This window comes from Capricornis sumatraensis, chromosome 2 (genome assembly GCF_032405125.1).
Source record: "Capricornis sumatraensis isolate serow.1 chromosome 2, serow.2, whole genome shotgun sequence".
Classification (NCBI taxonomy): domain Eukaryota; kingdom Metazoa; phylum Chordata; class Mammalia; order Artiodactyla; family Bovidae; genus Capricornis; species Capricornis sumatraensis.
This window is the reverse complement of record NC_091070.1, coordinates 144,550,842-144,565,916: the sequence shown is the minus strand read 5'-3', so window position 1 is coordinate 144,565,916 and position 15,075 is coordinate 144,550,842. Positions and strand designations below refer to the sequence as shown.

At 37.2% G+C, this 15,075-nt stretch overlaps 1 protein-coding gene across 1 annotated transcript in view; it reads right to left on the bottom strand.

The window, feature by feature from the left end:
* Positions 1 to 238: 238 nt before the first annotated feature.
* FRRS1 (ferric chelate reductase 1) overlaps positions 239 to 15,075 on the bottom strand; it is a 40,184-nt gene continuing 25,347 nt past the window's right edge. Inside the window, exons 8-15 of the mRNA XM_068966324.1 lie at positions 12,849 to 12,962; positions 10,600 to 10,712; positions 7,758 to 7,844; positions 3,220 to 3,317; positions 2,913 to 2,971; positions 1,633 to 1,776; positions 453 to 514; positions 239 to 368 (exon numbers count right to left, since the gene is read on the bottom strand). Coding sequence (XP_068822425.1) covers positions 276 to 368; positions 453 to 514; positions 1,633 to 1,776; positions 2,913 to 2,971; positions 3,220 to 3,317; positions 7,758 to 7,844; positions 10,600 to 10,712; positions 12,849 to 12,962 — 770 coding nt within the window. The 3' untranslated portion in view covers positions 239 to 275. The remainder of the gene's footprint in view (positions 369 to 452; positions 515 to 1,632; positions 1,777 to 2,912; positions 2,972 to 3,219; positions 3,318 to 7,757; positions 7,845 to 10,599; positions 10,713 to 12,848; positions 12,963 to 15,075) is intronic.

The following is a 15,075-nucleotide window of genomic DNA, read 5'->3' as shown; positions in this document are numbered from 1 at the left end:
AAATGTTAACATTATTAAAATTGCAGCATAAAAAATATTTGAATTATTTCTCCTCAAACACAATCTTCCCATTAAGACTCAGAATAATATATAAAACTTTATATCAGTTTATAGTCCATAGGACCCTACTGAAGACCAGATTTCAGAATTTCTCTATACACATGATCTGATCTTCCCTAATTAGAATTCATGAATACATTCCAGGCAGTCAGGACAGGCATCACGTTTTTTGGCTTGATGGTAATTATCACCTGGTCTGCAAAAGCCAAGGTCGCTCATAGACGGTTGATTGCAGATAAGAACATAGTGAGAAAAGTCAAATTCCCACAAACATAAATTGCTAACACCACCTTTTTAAAAACATAACCCTAAAAGAAAAAAAAAATGAGATATGAAAAAAGGAAACTCCAATCACTAAGGTTTGTGCCAATAAATAAGAAGAAAGAACTTACTTCTGCTTCAGCTGCGGTAAATGACTGGAGGATCTGAATTCTATCATCATCCAGTATTTCAACTGTCAAGAATAAGAATAAAGGTTTGTAAGGCCAGTGAGTATGCAGGTAAACTCATTCTCAAAGAAAGCCCTGATTTGGAGCATTGGCCGATTTCCAAGATGTACATTCTTGCATTTCAAGAGACCAAACGTTGCAAACTTCTTGCATATTTAAGACTCTTACAAGTCAGGTCAAGCTGGCTACAGGATACATGTGAAAGGACTTTCTTCTAGTCAGAGTTCTAACAATCCAAGTGTTAAATACATATATATTTTTTAAATAACAAGCCATAATCTAGTGTTTATCAAAAGTCCCTTTAGGGGTCAAACCCACACAACATTGTAAATCAACTATACTAATAAAAAAAAAAAAAGATTCAAATCCTATGTATGTTACCCTATCAAGAGCCAGAAAATGGTAGGACAGTTTTTACTACTCAGTTCCAAAAAAGCTGCTGCGCACACACACTAGACAACAAAGAGGTTTTGTTTTTAGAAGGCCACCTTAGGATACAAAGGACAGTTAGCCTAGAAACCAGGCTAACATGTCACTGATTCTCCACTAATCTCTCCACTCCTAATGGCTACAGGTATCTTACCCTGCCTGGCACTGGGGCCAAAATGGACCTTACCACTAGAGAGAACTGGTAAAGTATTAAGTCCTTCTTATGTAGCATGCTGGTTAGCTAGCTATATATAATGCAGATGGCAACTTAAGTGAGAGCACACAGGAAGTCTGTTCAATAGGTAAAATTCATCTGCAGCTTTACCCTGTGTTAACTATGGATGAGCATCTCTTCTTCCTCCTTCTCTGGGGTCTCTCAGCTCCAGTCATTCAGGGCTCTCAGTTCATTCTATCCCCATGTCAGACCAGCATGCAAAGTAAAAAAGTACTTACAAAGAAGGCATCTTCCCTAAAAGCTTCCATCTTTCCCTTGCATTTTGCTCACAAATTCTAATACTAATGAATATAAAAAACAAAGGCAGAAAATTTCCACTATTTTTATCATAGACTTAGTGATGGAAACAAAATTTAGTAAGGTACTATGTAAGAGTCAACCATTAGTGTTGAGAAACTAATTATATTCCAACGGTTTGTATAAAAGTGATTCTACAACACTGCTCTTTGAGCAGGTTACCTTTTCTAGAGAGTCGGTAAGCGTGTATCTCCAGAATAATCTCTGTCCCAACGTGCCAGGCTACAAATCCAATCATTGCATAGGTTTTCCATGGGCCAGGAAGATTCAGTCCTGGCAAATCCATTCCCAGGAACATTGCTGCCACTACATTTATAAGAAAATACACATATTCAAATACAATTCAAGAGGTAACTATATATGTGTGTGCATACATGTGTGAATTATATCAAGTGAAATATACTAAAAGAGTTTATGAGATGAGTTAGATTAATAACTAAGACCAAGTAGTTAATTTAGTTTTTATTGTAAGACTAGAAAGGCTAAGATGGGAAATTATAATTACAATCTACCAATTGTTAAGAAAGAGGTGCCCAAACTTTTAAAAATGTTTTAAGTCTGCAATGTAGAAGGGGGAAAAAGTATGGAAGCCATTTCTGACTATACCTCCTCTTCCACGATTTCTATAGAACATAGAAATGTGAGGGCAGGAGATCAGCTTAGGTATTTATCACATAAAGCATCACAAGGAGACATAGATGTAAAGAACAAACAGACTTTTGGACTCAGAGGGAGAAGGGGAGGGTGGGATGATTTGAGAGAATAGTATTAAAACATATACATTATCATATGTAAATAGATGGCCAGTGCAAGTTTGATGCATGAAGCAGGGCACCCAAAGCCAGCGCTCTGTGACAACCCAGAAGAGTAGAGTGGGGAGGGACCTGGGAGAGGGGGTTCAGGATGCGGGGAGGGGAACACATATATACTGGTGGCCAATTCACGTTGATGTATGGTAAAAACCATCATGATATTGTAAAGTAATTATTCTCCATTAAAATTAATTTAAAAAATACTACAGAATCATACTTGATGTTTAAAAAACACCTTGCCTTGGAAGGTACCATTCCCAAGGAGAAAACCTGGAGACAGAGGGCTGGGTCCCCAAGCTCATTTCAGCCTAATCCATGACAGATCCTCAAGCTGAGCTGCTTATATGTTTGGTCATCAGCATAGCTTATTCTGCTGGCAAAGGCAAATGCCAAAAACAAGTCTTAAAAGGAGGGTTTTAAAGTCATTTTTAAAACCTTGAAACTGAAATAATAGCTTAAATAGTTATCTCTAGAAATTACTTTCTGGATTTCAATGCTTAAGACTGATTTCTCCTCAACAGCTAATTACTCCAGTTACTAATGTATCTAAAAATCATTTAAGCCAAATTACAACTTGCAGTATAAACAACTTTCAATTATATATGAATAAGTGGCATCACAATTACTTACCTGCTATTATTCTAGCAGCTGTTCCCATACTCCAATGAGTCCAGTTAAACATTTTCCTTCTACCAAATAAAGAACCAGTCAGTATTCTTTAAAGTGATGGAACTACAATAAATTCCCAAGAGAATAAAAAGCATGTAATTTCCCTTATTGCTTAGGCATCAGCTATCTGAAATACATTTTAAAACCTTTTTAAGTACATATAATTTATCACTGAATTTTATAAAATGCAAAAAAAAAAAAAAAGGAATTGGCTTTCCAATTAATGATATCTACCTTAAGAGCATTTATAAATAAAGACTACAAGTACCTTGGGTCATGTAAAGGTGGTCTGAAAGCTGCCAAAAGAAGCTGAAGAACTGCTAAAACCATCACTAGAAAACCAAGGTATGGGTGATAACCTGCATGCTGAACAAAGTTATATCATTTTAATGATATTAATCTTGCCCATCAAATCCACAAATTAAAAATAATACACACAGAAGCAGTTTCTTAGGGATTTTCTCTAGCTGTAAACATTTAATAATAATAATAAACACTGTTCACTGAGTGTCTATGCCAGGCACATACTTTATACACATCATCACTAATGCTTACTCTGATGCCTAATGGTTAGTTAATATCCCACTTCCACAAACAAGGGAACTGAGGCTCAGAGGTAGTGTGTAATGCACCCAGGTCCATACAGTGCATAAATGGTTGTGATGGAATCCAATCACAGAATGCTGCCCCCTTCCACCAGTATGTTAGATGACCACTAACACCAGCACAGCCATTTGAAGCCCACCGAAGACTAGTTTTCATTCCAATCCCAAAGAAAGGCAATGCCAAAGAATGCTCAAACTACCGCACCATTGCACTCATCTCACACGCTAGTAAAGTAATGCTCAAAATTCTCCAAGCCACATACATGAACCTTGAACTTTTAGATGTTCAAGCTGGTTTTAGAAAAGGCAGAGGAACGAGAGATCAAATTGCCAACGTCCACTAGATCATTGAAAAAACAAGAGAGTTCCAGAAAAATATCTATTTTTGCTTTATTGACTATGTGAAACCCTTTGACTGTATGGATCACAATAAACTGTGGAAAATTCTGAGAGAGATGGGAATACCAGACCACCTAACCTGCCTCTTGAGAAATCTGTATGCAGGTCAGGAAGCAACAGTTAGAACTGGACATGGAACAACAGGCTGGTTCCAAATAGGAAAAGGAGTACGTCAAGGCTGCATATTGTCACCCTGCTTGTTTAACTTCTATGCAGAGTACATCATGATAAACACTGGGCTGGAAGAAGCACAAGCTGGAATCAAGATTGCCAGGAGAAATATCAATAACCTCAGATATACAGATGACACCACCCTTATGGCAGAAAGTGAAGAGGAACTCAAAAGCCTCTTGATGAAAGTGAAAGAGGAGAGTGGAAAAGTTGGCTTAAAGCTCAACATTCAGAAAACGAAGATCATGGCATCTGGTCCCACCACTTCATTGCAAATAGATGGGGAAACAGTGGAAACCGTGGCTGACTTTATTTTGAGGGGCTCCAGAATCACTGCAGATGGTGACTGCAGCCATGAAATTAAAAGATGCTTACTCCTTGGAAGGAAAGGTATGACCAACCTAGACAGTATATTCAAAAGCAGAGACATTACTTTGCCAACAAAGGTCCATCTAGTCAAGGCTATGATTTTTCCAGTAGGTCATGTATGAGTCTGAGAGTTGGACTATAAAGAAAACTGAGCGCTGAAGAACTATGCTTTTGCACTGTGGTACTGGAGAAGACTCTTGAGAATCCCTTGGATTGCAAGAAGATCCAACCAGTCCATCCTAAAAATCAGTCCTAGGAGTTCATTGGAAAGATTGACGTTGAAGCTGAATATTTTGCCCGCCTGATGCCAAGAGCTGACTCATTGGAAAAGACCCTGATGCTGGGAAAGATTGAGGGCAGGAGGAGAAGGGGATGACGGAGGATGAGATGATTAGATGGCATCACCAACTAAATGGACATGAGTTTGGGTAAACTCTAAGAGTTGGTGATGGACAGGGAGGCCTGGAGTGCTGCAGTTCATGGGGTCACAAAGAGTCAGACACAACTGAGCGACTGAATTGAACTGAACTGAAGACTAGTTAGTATCTGCATTTAAGGAACAATCAACCCAGTGTACCGTAATTATTTGTTCAGACCTCTATGTTTCCCAGGGCCAAAGATTCTATGTGATTCCTTGTAACCCATGTGGCTTGGGCTTCCCAGGTGGCACTAGTGGTAAGGAACACACCTGCCAATGCAGACGACATAAGAGATGCAAGTTCTATCCCTGGGTCGGGAAGATCCCCTGGAGGAGGGCATGGTAACCCCCTCCAGTATTCTTGCCTGGAGAATCCCATGGACAGAGGAGCCTGGCAGGCTACAGTCCATGAGGTCGCAAAGAGTCAGATACAACAGAAGCAACTTACCAGCAGGAGCAACCCATGTGGGTTCACAGAGCCTAGTCACTCAAAGGTCTCAGCCAAGAAAAATCATCAAGGCAACATCTTGATAGTTTCAGCTACACCCCTCCCTCAGTGATGTGTGTTGGCTCAAATCAACAGAATGGGATTAGACCACTTTGGACAATTATGGCATTTAAAAACTTAAGAGAAGGATTACAAAGATGCTCTAATCCATAATACATTTAGATAGAGGGATATCTCAGTCTATTGTCACTGACTACCATGCTTGGGTAGGCTCTAAAATCTGTGACCTAGAACAAGGCCATATGGTTTCTAAGCCAAGATAGGAAGCTTCTGCAAATTAGGAACTAAAAGTTGACAGACAAGCACTATAAAACTTTCAAACTGTGGCCTCAGTTATGGAGATAAGTTACAACCTGGACTGGAGATGGAAATTGTCCCTATCTAATAAAAAATAGTAATAGCAGCGACAAAATTCTTTTATGTTTAGAATGTGCCAGGAACTATTTTAAGTGCATTCAGTTAATTAACTATCAACCCTCAGAAAGCCTATAAGATAGATACTCTACTATCTTCATTTGAGTAAACTGAGGGACAGAGAAGTTAAGCAACTTGCCCAAGGTATTGCAGGTAATCAGTGATGACATGAGGATTCAAATCCAAGGGTCCAGCTATAGAATTATGCTTTTTACCACCCTTGTCACAACTACAAAGACTACAAGCTACAAAGTTTATAAAGTAAGCATTACACTTTTTGCAAGTACCTGGAGAAAATAAAGTCCCAATGTCTCAAGTCATATCAGAAAATCTTCATAATTTCCTTTAAAAAATAGGTTGACCAGTCTAAAAATACTTAAAAAGCATAAAGGAGGTTTCCTAGTAATATCTATGACCCAAGATTCATCCATATTTACCCTTATAGCAACAGCCCAAATTGAAATATTAAATTTTGATATCAAATTCTGACTGGCTGTTAAACTAGAAGAGTATACTGGAAACAGTTTAGGTACATCTCTGATTCTCAATAAGCCTCATTCATTCATTTGATAAATATTTACTGATATGTCACGTACCAGAATCTGATCTGAGTGTTACAGATACACTAGCAAACATACCCATAAATACCCCATCTCTCATAGAGTTCACATACTAGTGTGAGATGACAAAAGAAAAAATACATTATTTAAGTAAATTATATTAAATGACAGAAGGTAAACATTTCTTTAGAAAAAAAATAGATCACAGCAGGGCTCTTTGAGAAACTATCGTTTAAGCAAAGACTTGCAGAAGGTAAGGGAGTAGAGGACACATGACCTAGGAAAAAGAAAGAATCTTTGTAAAGACTACAAATCAGAAACATACTGAGAATTAGCCAAATGTGAAATTAAATGAGCTATGGGTGAGGAAAGGAAGAGGGGACCAATCCAGAGAGTAACTGGGAACGAGTCATGGAGGACTTCAGCTTTAACTTGGGGTAAAATTGAGACATTAGATAAACCAGTTTGGGGCATAGGAATGATAGAATCTGATTTACATTTTTTAAAAATCACTCTGCTTCTTGATTGAAAAGAGATTGCACATGGGCAAGGGTTGAAGTAGAGAGACCAATTAGGTACCTATTATAACAATTTAGGCAAAAAGATGAGGTTGGCTCAAATCCACAGAGTAGTACCAATGTTGGTTAAAAGTGCTGTTATTTGATATGTATTGCCAATGGGATTCCCTGATGGAATTGACACAGGGTGTGCAAAAGAGCAGAGTTAAGAATAATTCCAAAGTTTTGGCCCAAGAAGGGAACACTGCTTGAGATGTCTTGGACACGCAAATTGAGTTTCTGAGTAGCCAGCTGGATGTGTGAGTCTCCAAGCCAGGGTAAAGGTCTAAACTTGAGATCCACATTTGAGAATAAGCCTCCATTTCTTCTTTAATGACACAGGATTATCATCAGTAATGACTTTGTTTGAGGTTTAAATTTGAGAGCACATGTAAAGCACTTAGCATGGCTGCTCACATAGTAGGAATACAACTAATATTAACAGTGATAGTCACAGTATTAGAGAAAACCACTTAAAGTGTTCATGTTCCTTAGCTATCATGCTTTCAACTTTCACCATTCTATAGTGAGAAAATTCATTAATGCTACATATATAGTTAAAATTTGAGATTGTCTAAAAATACATTCCACTACCAAGTAATCTGCACTAACATTCTAACTCCATCCCTGACACCAACCATGTGAAACATTCATCAGATGATTCAAAAAGGAGAGAAAGAGGGACATGAAGATATATCTTTTTATGCATCATTTGAGAAAAAAAGCAGCAACCTCCTTTGGCATCAAAATGAATTTTAAACATATAAATATAGTAAAAAAAACATTCTGTTTAAGATCTACTTACCCAGTTCCAGCCTCCTCTGTAAATAAAAGGCAGAAGGAAAGCAATAAAGGTGAGGGCAGAAGTAGTGAGCATGAGAGTTCGATGCACCTGCAAGAGTGAAATGACAAATGAGAAGAGAGAGAACCACAAAAGAGAAAGAAGCTGGTGTAACCATGAAGATGAATGGATACCACAGAAGTTATCCATTCAATTGACATCTAACCACAATTTGTTGTCAGTTAAAAAAAAAACTTACTATACCATTGAACTTTAAAGAAAAGTCTAAGCTGCCAACCTCATCACTCAAAAGCATCTGCCAAGACTTCACCTGCACAGAACAGTGGGAATGGATATTTTCACACACAGAGAGCACTTACTTGCCAAACTCATTTCCTTCCAAACACATTTATTAAGTTCCACCACCAAGCAAACTGGTTACATACAATGAAACTGCAAGGAAATAGAAAATACTGTTTCCTGGGGAGCTTGGGGTTTAATTGCACAGATAAGAGAAACATATTTGAAATGTATAATTCATTATTAAAACAAGGAGAATACTGAGAGTGAAAATGGGCACTGATAGTGGATTATGCCAGGATAACTGGTGCAAACCAAAACTACCCCAGAGATTGTAGGACCTATGGTCACTAAATATAGTATAGATATACACACATATATAGTCACCAGAAAGTAGGACCTATAGTCAGGCAATATGTGCAGATATTATAGCTTTGAAGACAGTGGAGGACTTCAATTGGTTGAAAGGGAGACAGAGAGTTTTCCAGTTGGGAATATCCACATGAGAAGAGGAAAAAGAGAGCGAACAATCAAAGGCAGAGACAGACAGGAGCAAGGCATACGACAATCAGTAGTGAGAACAAATAAAACAGACTAACACTGCCGGCCAAAGCTGAGAAATGTTAGACAAAGTCAATCTTAAAAGCTACAAATTTATATGAAGTTTCAAGAAAACCTTCTTCTAAAGTCAAAACTGTTACAATAGCGATATTTTTTTCTACAAGCAGACATGCACACTCTATCTCAACACATATTTGTTGATCTCTCACTGTATATGCAAATATCCATACTCCATGACAAATGAAAGGTAAGGTTTGTTTTATTTTGTTTTGAGGGGTATTTACTGACCTTTGCCCATGTTTCTATTAAAAGACTGCCTCCTCATCCCCCAGGGAAAGGACAGCATGAAAAAGGACACTTTCAATTTCTCTTCCTACCTACACAGGAAATACATAATCTTGACTGACAAGTCAAGGCTGTATATTGTGACTCCGCTTATTTAACTTATATGCAGAGTACATCATGAGAAACGCTGGGCCAGATGAAGCACAAGCTGGAATCAAGATTGCTGGGAGAAGTATCAATAACCTCAGATATGCAGATGACACCACCCTTATGGCAGAAAGTAAAAATGAACTAAAGAGCCTCATGATGAAAGTGAAAGAGAAAGTGAAAAAGTTGGCTTAAAACTCAACATTCAGAAAATTAAGATCATGGCATCTAGTCCCATCACTTCATTGCAAATAGATGGGAAAACGGTAGAAACAGTGACAGACTTTATTTTTGGGGGGCTCCAAAATCACTGCAGATGGTGACTGCAGCCATGAAATTAAAAGATGCTTGCTCCTTAGAAGAAAAGTTATGACCAACCTAGACAGCATATTAAAATGCAGAGACATTACTTTGCCAACAAAGGCCCACCTAGTCAAAGCTATGGTTTTCCCAGTAGTCAGGTATGGATGTGAGTGTTGGACCATAAAGAAAGCTGAGAGCTGAAGAATTGATGCTTTTGCACTGTGGTGTTGGAGAAGACTCTTGAGAGTCCCTTGGACTGCAAGGAGATCCAAACAGTCCATCCTAAAGATCTGTCCTGGATGTTCATTGGAAGGACTGATGTTGAAGCTGAAACTCCAATACTTTGCCCACCTGATGCGAAGAGCTGACTCATTTGAAAAGACCCTGATGCTGGGAAAGATTGAAGGTGGGAGGAGAAGGGGACGACAGAGAATGAGATGGTTGGATGGCATCACCGACTTGATGGACATGAGCTTGAGTAAACTCCGGGAGTTGGTGATGGACAGGGAGGCCCGGTGTGCTCCAGTCCATGGGGTCACAAAGAGTCAGACATGACTGAGCGACTGAACTGAACTGACTGATGAGTGAGGGATTGCCTAACGTTCACTAGCCCATCAACCAGAAGACAGACTGCTGCTTTGCAGCATAGTGAGCAGCCACTGTTTCTTTCTTCTGCTTTGCTGCCTTCCTGGGCTTTCCTGATTGCTCAGCTGATAAAGAACCCACCTGTCAATGCAGGAGACACAAGAGATGCAGGTTTGATCCCTGAGTCTAGAAGATCCCCTGAAGAAGGAAATGATAACCCGCTCCAATTTTCTTGCCTGGAGAATCCCCATGGACAGAAGAGCCTGGTGGGCTACCAGCCTATGGAGTCGCAGAAAGTCAGACACGACTGAACATGCATGCAGTGCCTTCTTGGACCCATCTGTACTCAGTGCAGTGGGTGAACGCTCTTCTAATCTTCTTTTGCAACTAGACATGTAACTCAAGATCATGTTAAATGAACCCAAGGTCTGTGTTCCAAAGAAATACACATGGTGATAATACATGCTCCAACTCAGCCTGATCCTTCATAAAGCTGTCTTTACTTTTATCTCCATCAAGTATCTTATGTCTATTCTCAGTTGGTTAGGAAACCAAACGGCAAAAAGAGATTACAAGGATTCCAAAATTACAACTATAACCACGCAAAAATCCACTTAATTCATATGTTTTCATGTTGCAACATTCAAGTAATATGGAAACTGCATTAAACTATTTCTCCACCTACCTGAAACCAAGCTGCATCACCAAATAAAGCCTTTGACCAAACAGGTTTGAAGAACCGGGCAATCAGTACACCTACACTAACAGTGGTCATCCATGCCACAAACATTAAGGCACCTACAGGTGAGAAAATGCAGTGGTTGACAATACAGTCTAATAAAGCTATTTCTTAAATGACCAATCCAAATGCTTAGAAAATGTAAACAATCAACAAAAAACATTCAGCTAACATAATAAATACAACCTAAATATTAATGCTTTTACCACCACTACTACTTCTAATAGCCAACACTTTCAAAGCTCTTATTTCATGCCAGGCACTGTCTCCAAGTACTTTATGCATATTAATCTAACTGATCCTAACAACAATTCCTATAAAATATTTACAATTATTATTCCAGTTTTGAAGGAAAGCATAGAGAAGTTAAGTAACTTGCCCAAGGTTATAAGTCAGAATTTGAATCCAGTCTTTTTAAATTAATTGTGCTGTTAATCATTACACTAATACAGCCTACCTATAGCTTTATCAGAATCATCTCACATTTTACTCCTAAAAATAATGGAAAACAAACTGGCATATTATTTCTGAATCCAATTACTGCTCAACTAGAGCTACTAGTAGAAGTGAAATAACAACAATAAAGATATTTTCAAGTTTTACTGAAACTCCCACTAGAATGGATAATTCTGCAGTATATAAAGGTAATACACCAATTAAGGAAAGTTCCCTGCTAGTATTAATGTTTTATAAAAGTACAGTATAGTACAGTATACACTTACACTATTCTATTTTTAACCTCATTTTTCAACAATAACTGGACTGCTTTTCAAATGGAATCAATTTTTACTTGTACAACCAGAGTACATCAGAGCCTTATTTCTAGGCTACTGCTTTTCCTACTTGATTCCCTTTATTTTAAGTATGTGATACGTAATGATAGCACTGAGTTACCTTGTATACCCTCAAATACTTGTACATTGACCAGTTCTTCAACAACAACAACAAAAATTACATCTTTGAAACCAAGTGAAAGTGTTAGTTGCTCAGTTGTATCTGACTTTTCGCGACTCCACGGACTATAACCTACCAGGCTCCTCTGTCCATGGGATTCTCCAGGCAAGAACACTGGAGTGGGTTGCCATTCCCTTCTCCAGGGGGTCTTCCCAACCCAGGAATCAAACTTGGGTCTCCAGTATTGCAGACAAATTATTTATCATATAAGCCACCAGGGAAGCTTTGAAACCGAACTACTGTTATAATTAAACAATCACAATCACAAACTACTAATTTATTACCATTTATTTTAATAAATGGCATAATTAAAGTCTCATAAAAGTTAATTCACCCAATAAAACTCAATCCTGGCTGCAATTAGAAACAACTTTTTGGGCTCCAAAATCACTGCCGATGGTGATGGCAGCCATGAAATTAAAAGACGCTTACTCCTTGGAAGAAAAGTTATGACCAACCTAGATAGCATATTCAAATGCAGAGACATTACTTTGCCGACTAAGGTCTGTCTAGTCAAGGCTATGGTTTTTCCAGTAGCCATGTATGGAGGTGAGATTTGGACTGTGAAGAAGGCTGAGCGCCGAAGAACACTGTGGTGTTGGAGAAGACACTTGAGGGTCCCTTGGACTTCAAGGAGATCCAACCAGTCCATTCTGAAGGGGATCAGCCCTGGGATTTCTTTGGAAGGAATGATGCTAAAGCTGAAACTCCAATACTTTGGCCACCTCATGCGAAGAGTTGACTCATTGGAAAAGACTCTGATGCTGGGAGGAATTGGAGGCAGGAGGAGAAGGGGACAACCAAGGATGAGATTGCTGGATGGGATCACTGACTTGATGGACGTGAATCTGAGTGAACTCCGGGAGTTGGTGATGGACAGGGAGGCCTGGCGTGCTGCGATTCATGGGGTCGCAAAGAGTCAGACGCAACTGAGCGACTGAAGTGAAGTGAAGTGTACTTTTTAAAAATTCTATTGATAAATATCTTAACAGCTCCCCTGGTGATTTTAATATAAGTCAGGGTTAAAACCACTGAAATACCCCTACTCTCTTTTTGTGAAAAAAATAGCAAACATTAAGATAGATAATGCTACCTGCAAATGTTGTTGCCTAAATTTAGAAGATTTATGGATATTTGCTAAATTGTGCCTGTTATCATTCTCAATCTAAACAGCATTAAATTTATCCCACAAAGTTAAGTTTATTCCACAAAGTAGTGATAATATTATACATGTAACTTACCATGAACCTTCAGAAGGAGTAAAGAACGGGATCCTCCTATGTTTTTTGGATCACCTGTCACATTGTATTTTTCATATGTAATCAAAGGTTGCTGAGAATGCTTATGAATTCGACCTGAAATTTTTTTTTAAATGAAGATGAATTACTTTCTCAGGAGAGACGGAATGGAGACACAATGACATGGCTTGAAAACAAAATTTCTTAAGGTAATAAAAAATAAATTTCAGTAGAGATGATATATAATATTACATACTGACATTATATTAATGCAACATGTATTATAAATATGCAAAATGTGTTAATATAATATTAATAGATAGTCTTAATATATTATAATATATTCATTATTTATAAAATAAAATCTATAATGTATAGAACTATTCCAGCTAGTTTGTTTATGTCACTGTGAATGCATGTGTGTCCATTCTGGGAATCTATCCTACAGAAATATTTCCTTTTTAACCAAAGATATATATATAAGAATGTTCATAGAAACATTTCTTTACACTGGCCAAACAAATTCAGTCAAGCTAAATGTCCATCATTAGAAGGATGAGTAAACAAATAATGGAACATACATAAATTTTAGAATAGAAGTGTCAAAAATAATTAAGAAATTTGATATGGTGTGAATCTTTGTCTCAAGTAAGTATTAGACCACAGACTACATTATTTCGATGACTTCCAAAAAAAAATATGTATACAGGTTATTTATCTAACTAAAATTAAGCAAAATAAAAAAACAAAAGAAAGCTAGGAAAAAGTGGTCCAGCTAGATATTTATAAAACTCTTCTAAATAATCCTTAGGATACATAGGAAGTCAAAACTAAAATTACAAACCTTTTTAAACAAATAACAATGAAGGCACTTTATGTCAAAACACAGGTGATATAATTAAGGTACTATTCAAAAGTTTTTAACCATTCTAAAGCATTTTCTTTAAAAAATTTAAGAAGACTTTGAAGTAAATAATTTATTTAAAGATGCATTTAAAGCTACAAAACATAACCTAGGACACCAGAAAACAAGATGGATTAAAAATAAACGAATGAAATTAATAAACTAGTAAGTCTAAAAATGAGAAAAAATTAATTTTGTAAAAGCCAATAAAATTGAGTTTTTGGTAAATCTGACCACAAGATAAAAAAAAAAAAAATCACAAACAATATTAGAAATGAAAACAGTGACATAGCTACTGATATGAAGATATTCCTTAAAATTATATAAAAATGCTATATACAACTTTAAGTCAGCCAAAAATATTTCAAAATCTAACTGAAGTGGATGAATATCTGAGAAAATCTAGAATTACAAAAATTGATCAAAGTAGTAGCAAATCTGGAGAATAGTAACAATAAAATTTTATTGAATTAGTCAAATATTTCCATCCCTAAGTCTCAGGCTGTTATGTGAATGAGTTCTATCATAAAATTTTTGAAATTTTTTAACTTCAAAAATTCATATTTATTTAAACTCTTCTTGAGTTCTTTCTATAAGATTAGCATAACACTGAAACCAACATGAGGCAGGCATGCACACACACAAAAACACACACATCCCACAACCATACATCAAAAACATTTATGAATATAGATGCAAAAAGCTTAAATAAAATATTAGTGAATTATATTAATCTGCATTAAGGGAATAATAAGACATGATCAAGCACTTTCATCCCAGGAAAGTGAGAATTGTTCACTGTTCAGAAGTATACAAAAGTAACAATCAACTATCATCTCAGTTGCTGCCTAAAAGACAGTAGATGAAATTCAGCACACACCCATGACAAGAACTCTTTGTAAAGGTAGGAACAGAATATTTTCTAAACACAATAAAATATATTCCCCAGAAAAATACAATAAACGTGATACAACACTGAATATTAGAAGCAATCCCATAAAAGTCAGGAATAAGACAAGAATATTTGCCATATTACACTATCATTCATACTTTTCTGGGAGAAGTAAGAAATGCAGTGAAACAAGAAAAGAAAGAAAATGAGGGCTACAATGTGCCAGCAAATTTGGAAAACTCAGCAGTGGCCACAGGACTGGAAAAGGTCAGTTTTCATTCCAATCCCAAAGAAAGGCAATGCCAAAGAATGCCCAAACTACCGCACAATTGCACTCATCTCACACGCTAGTAAAGTAATGCTCGAAATTCTCCAAGCCAGGCTTCAGCAATACATGAACCGTGAACTTCCAGATGTTCAAACTGGTCTTAGAA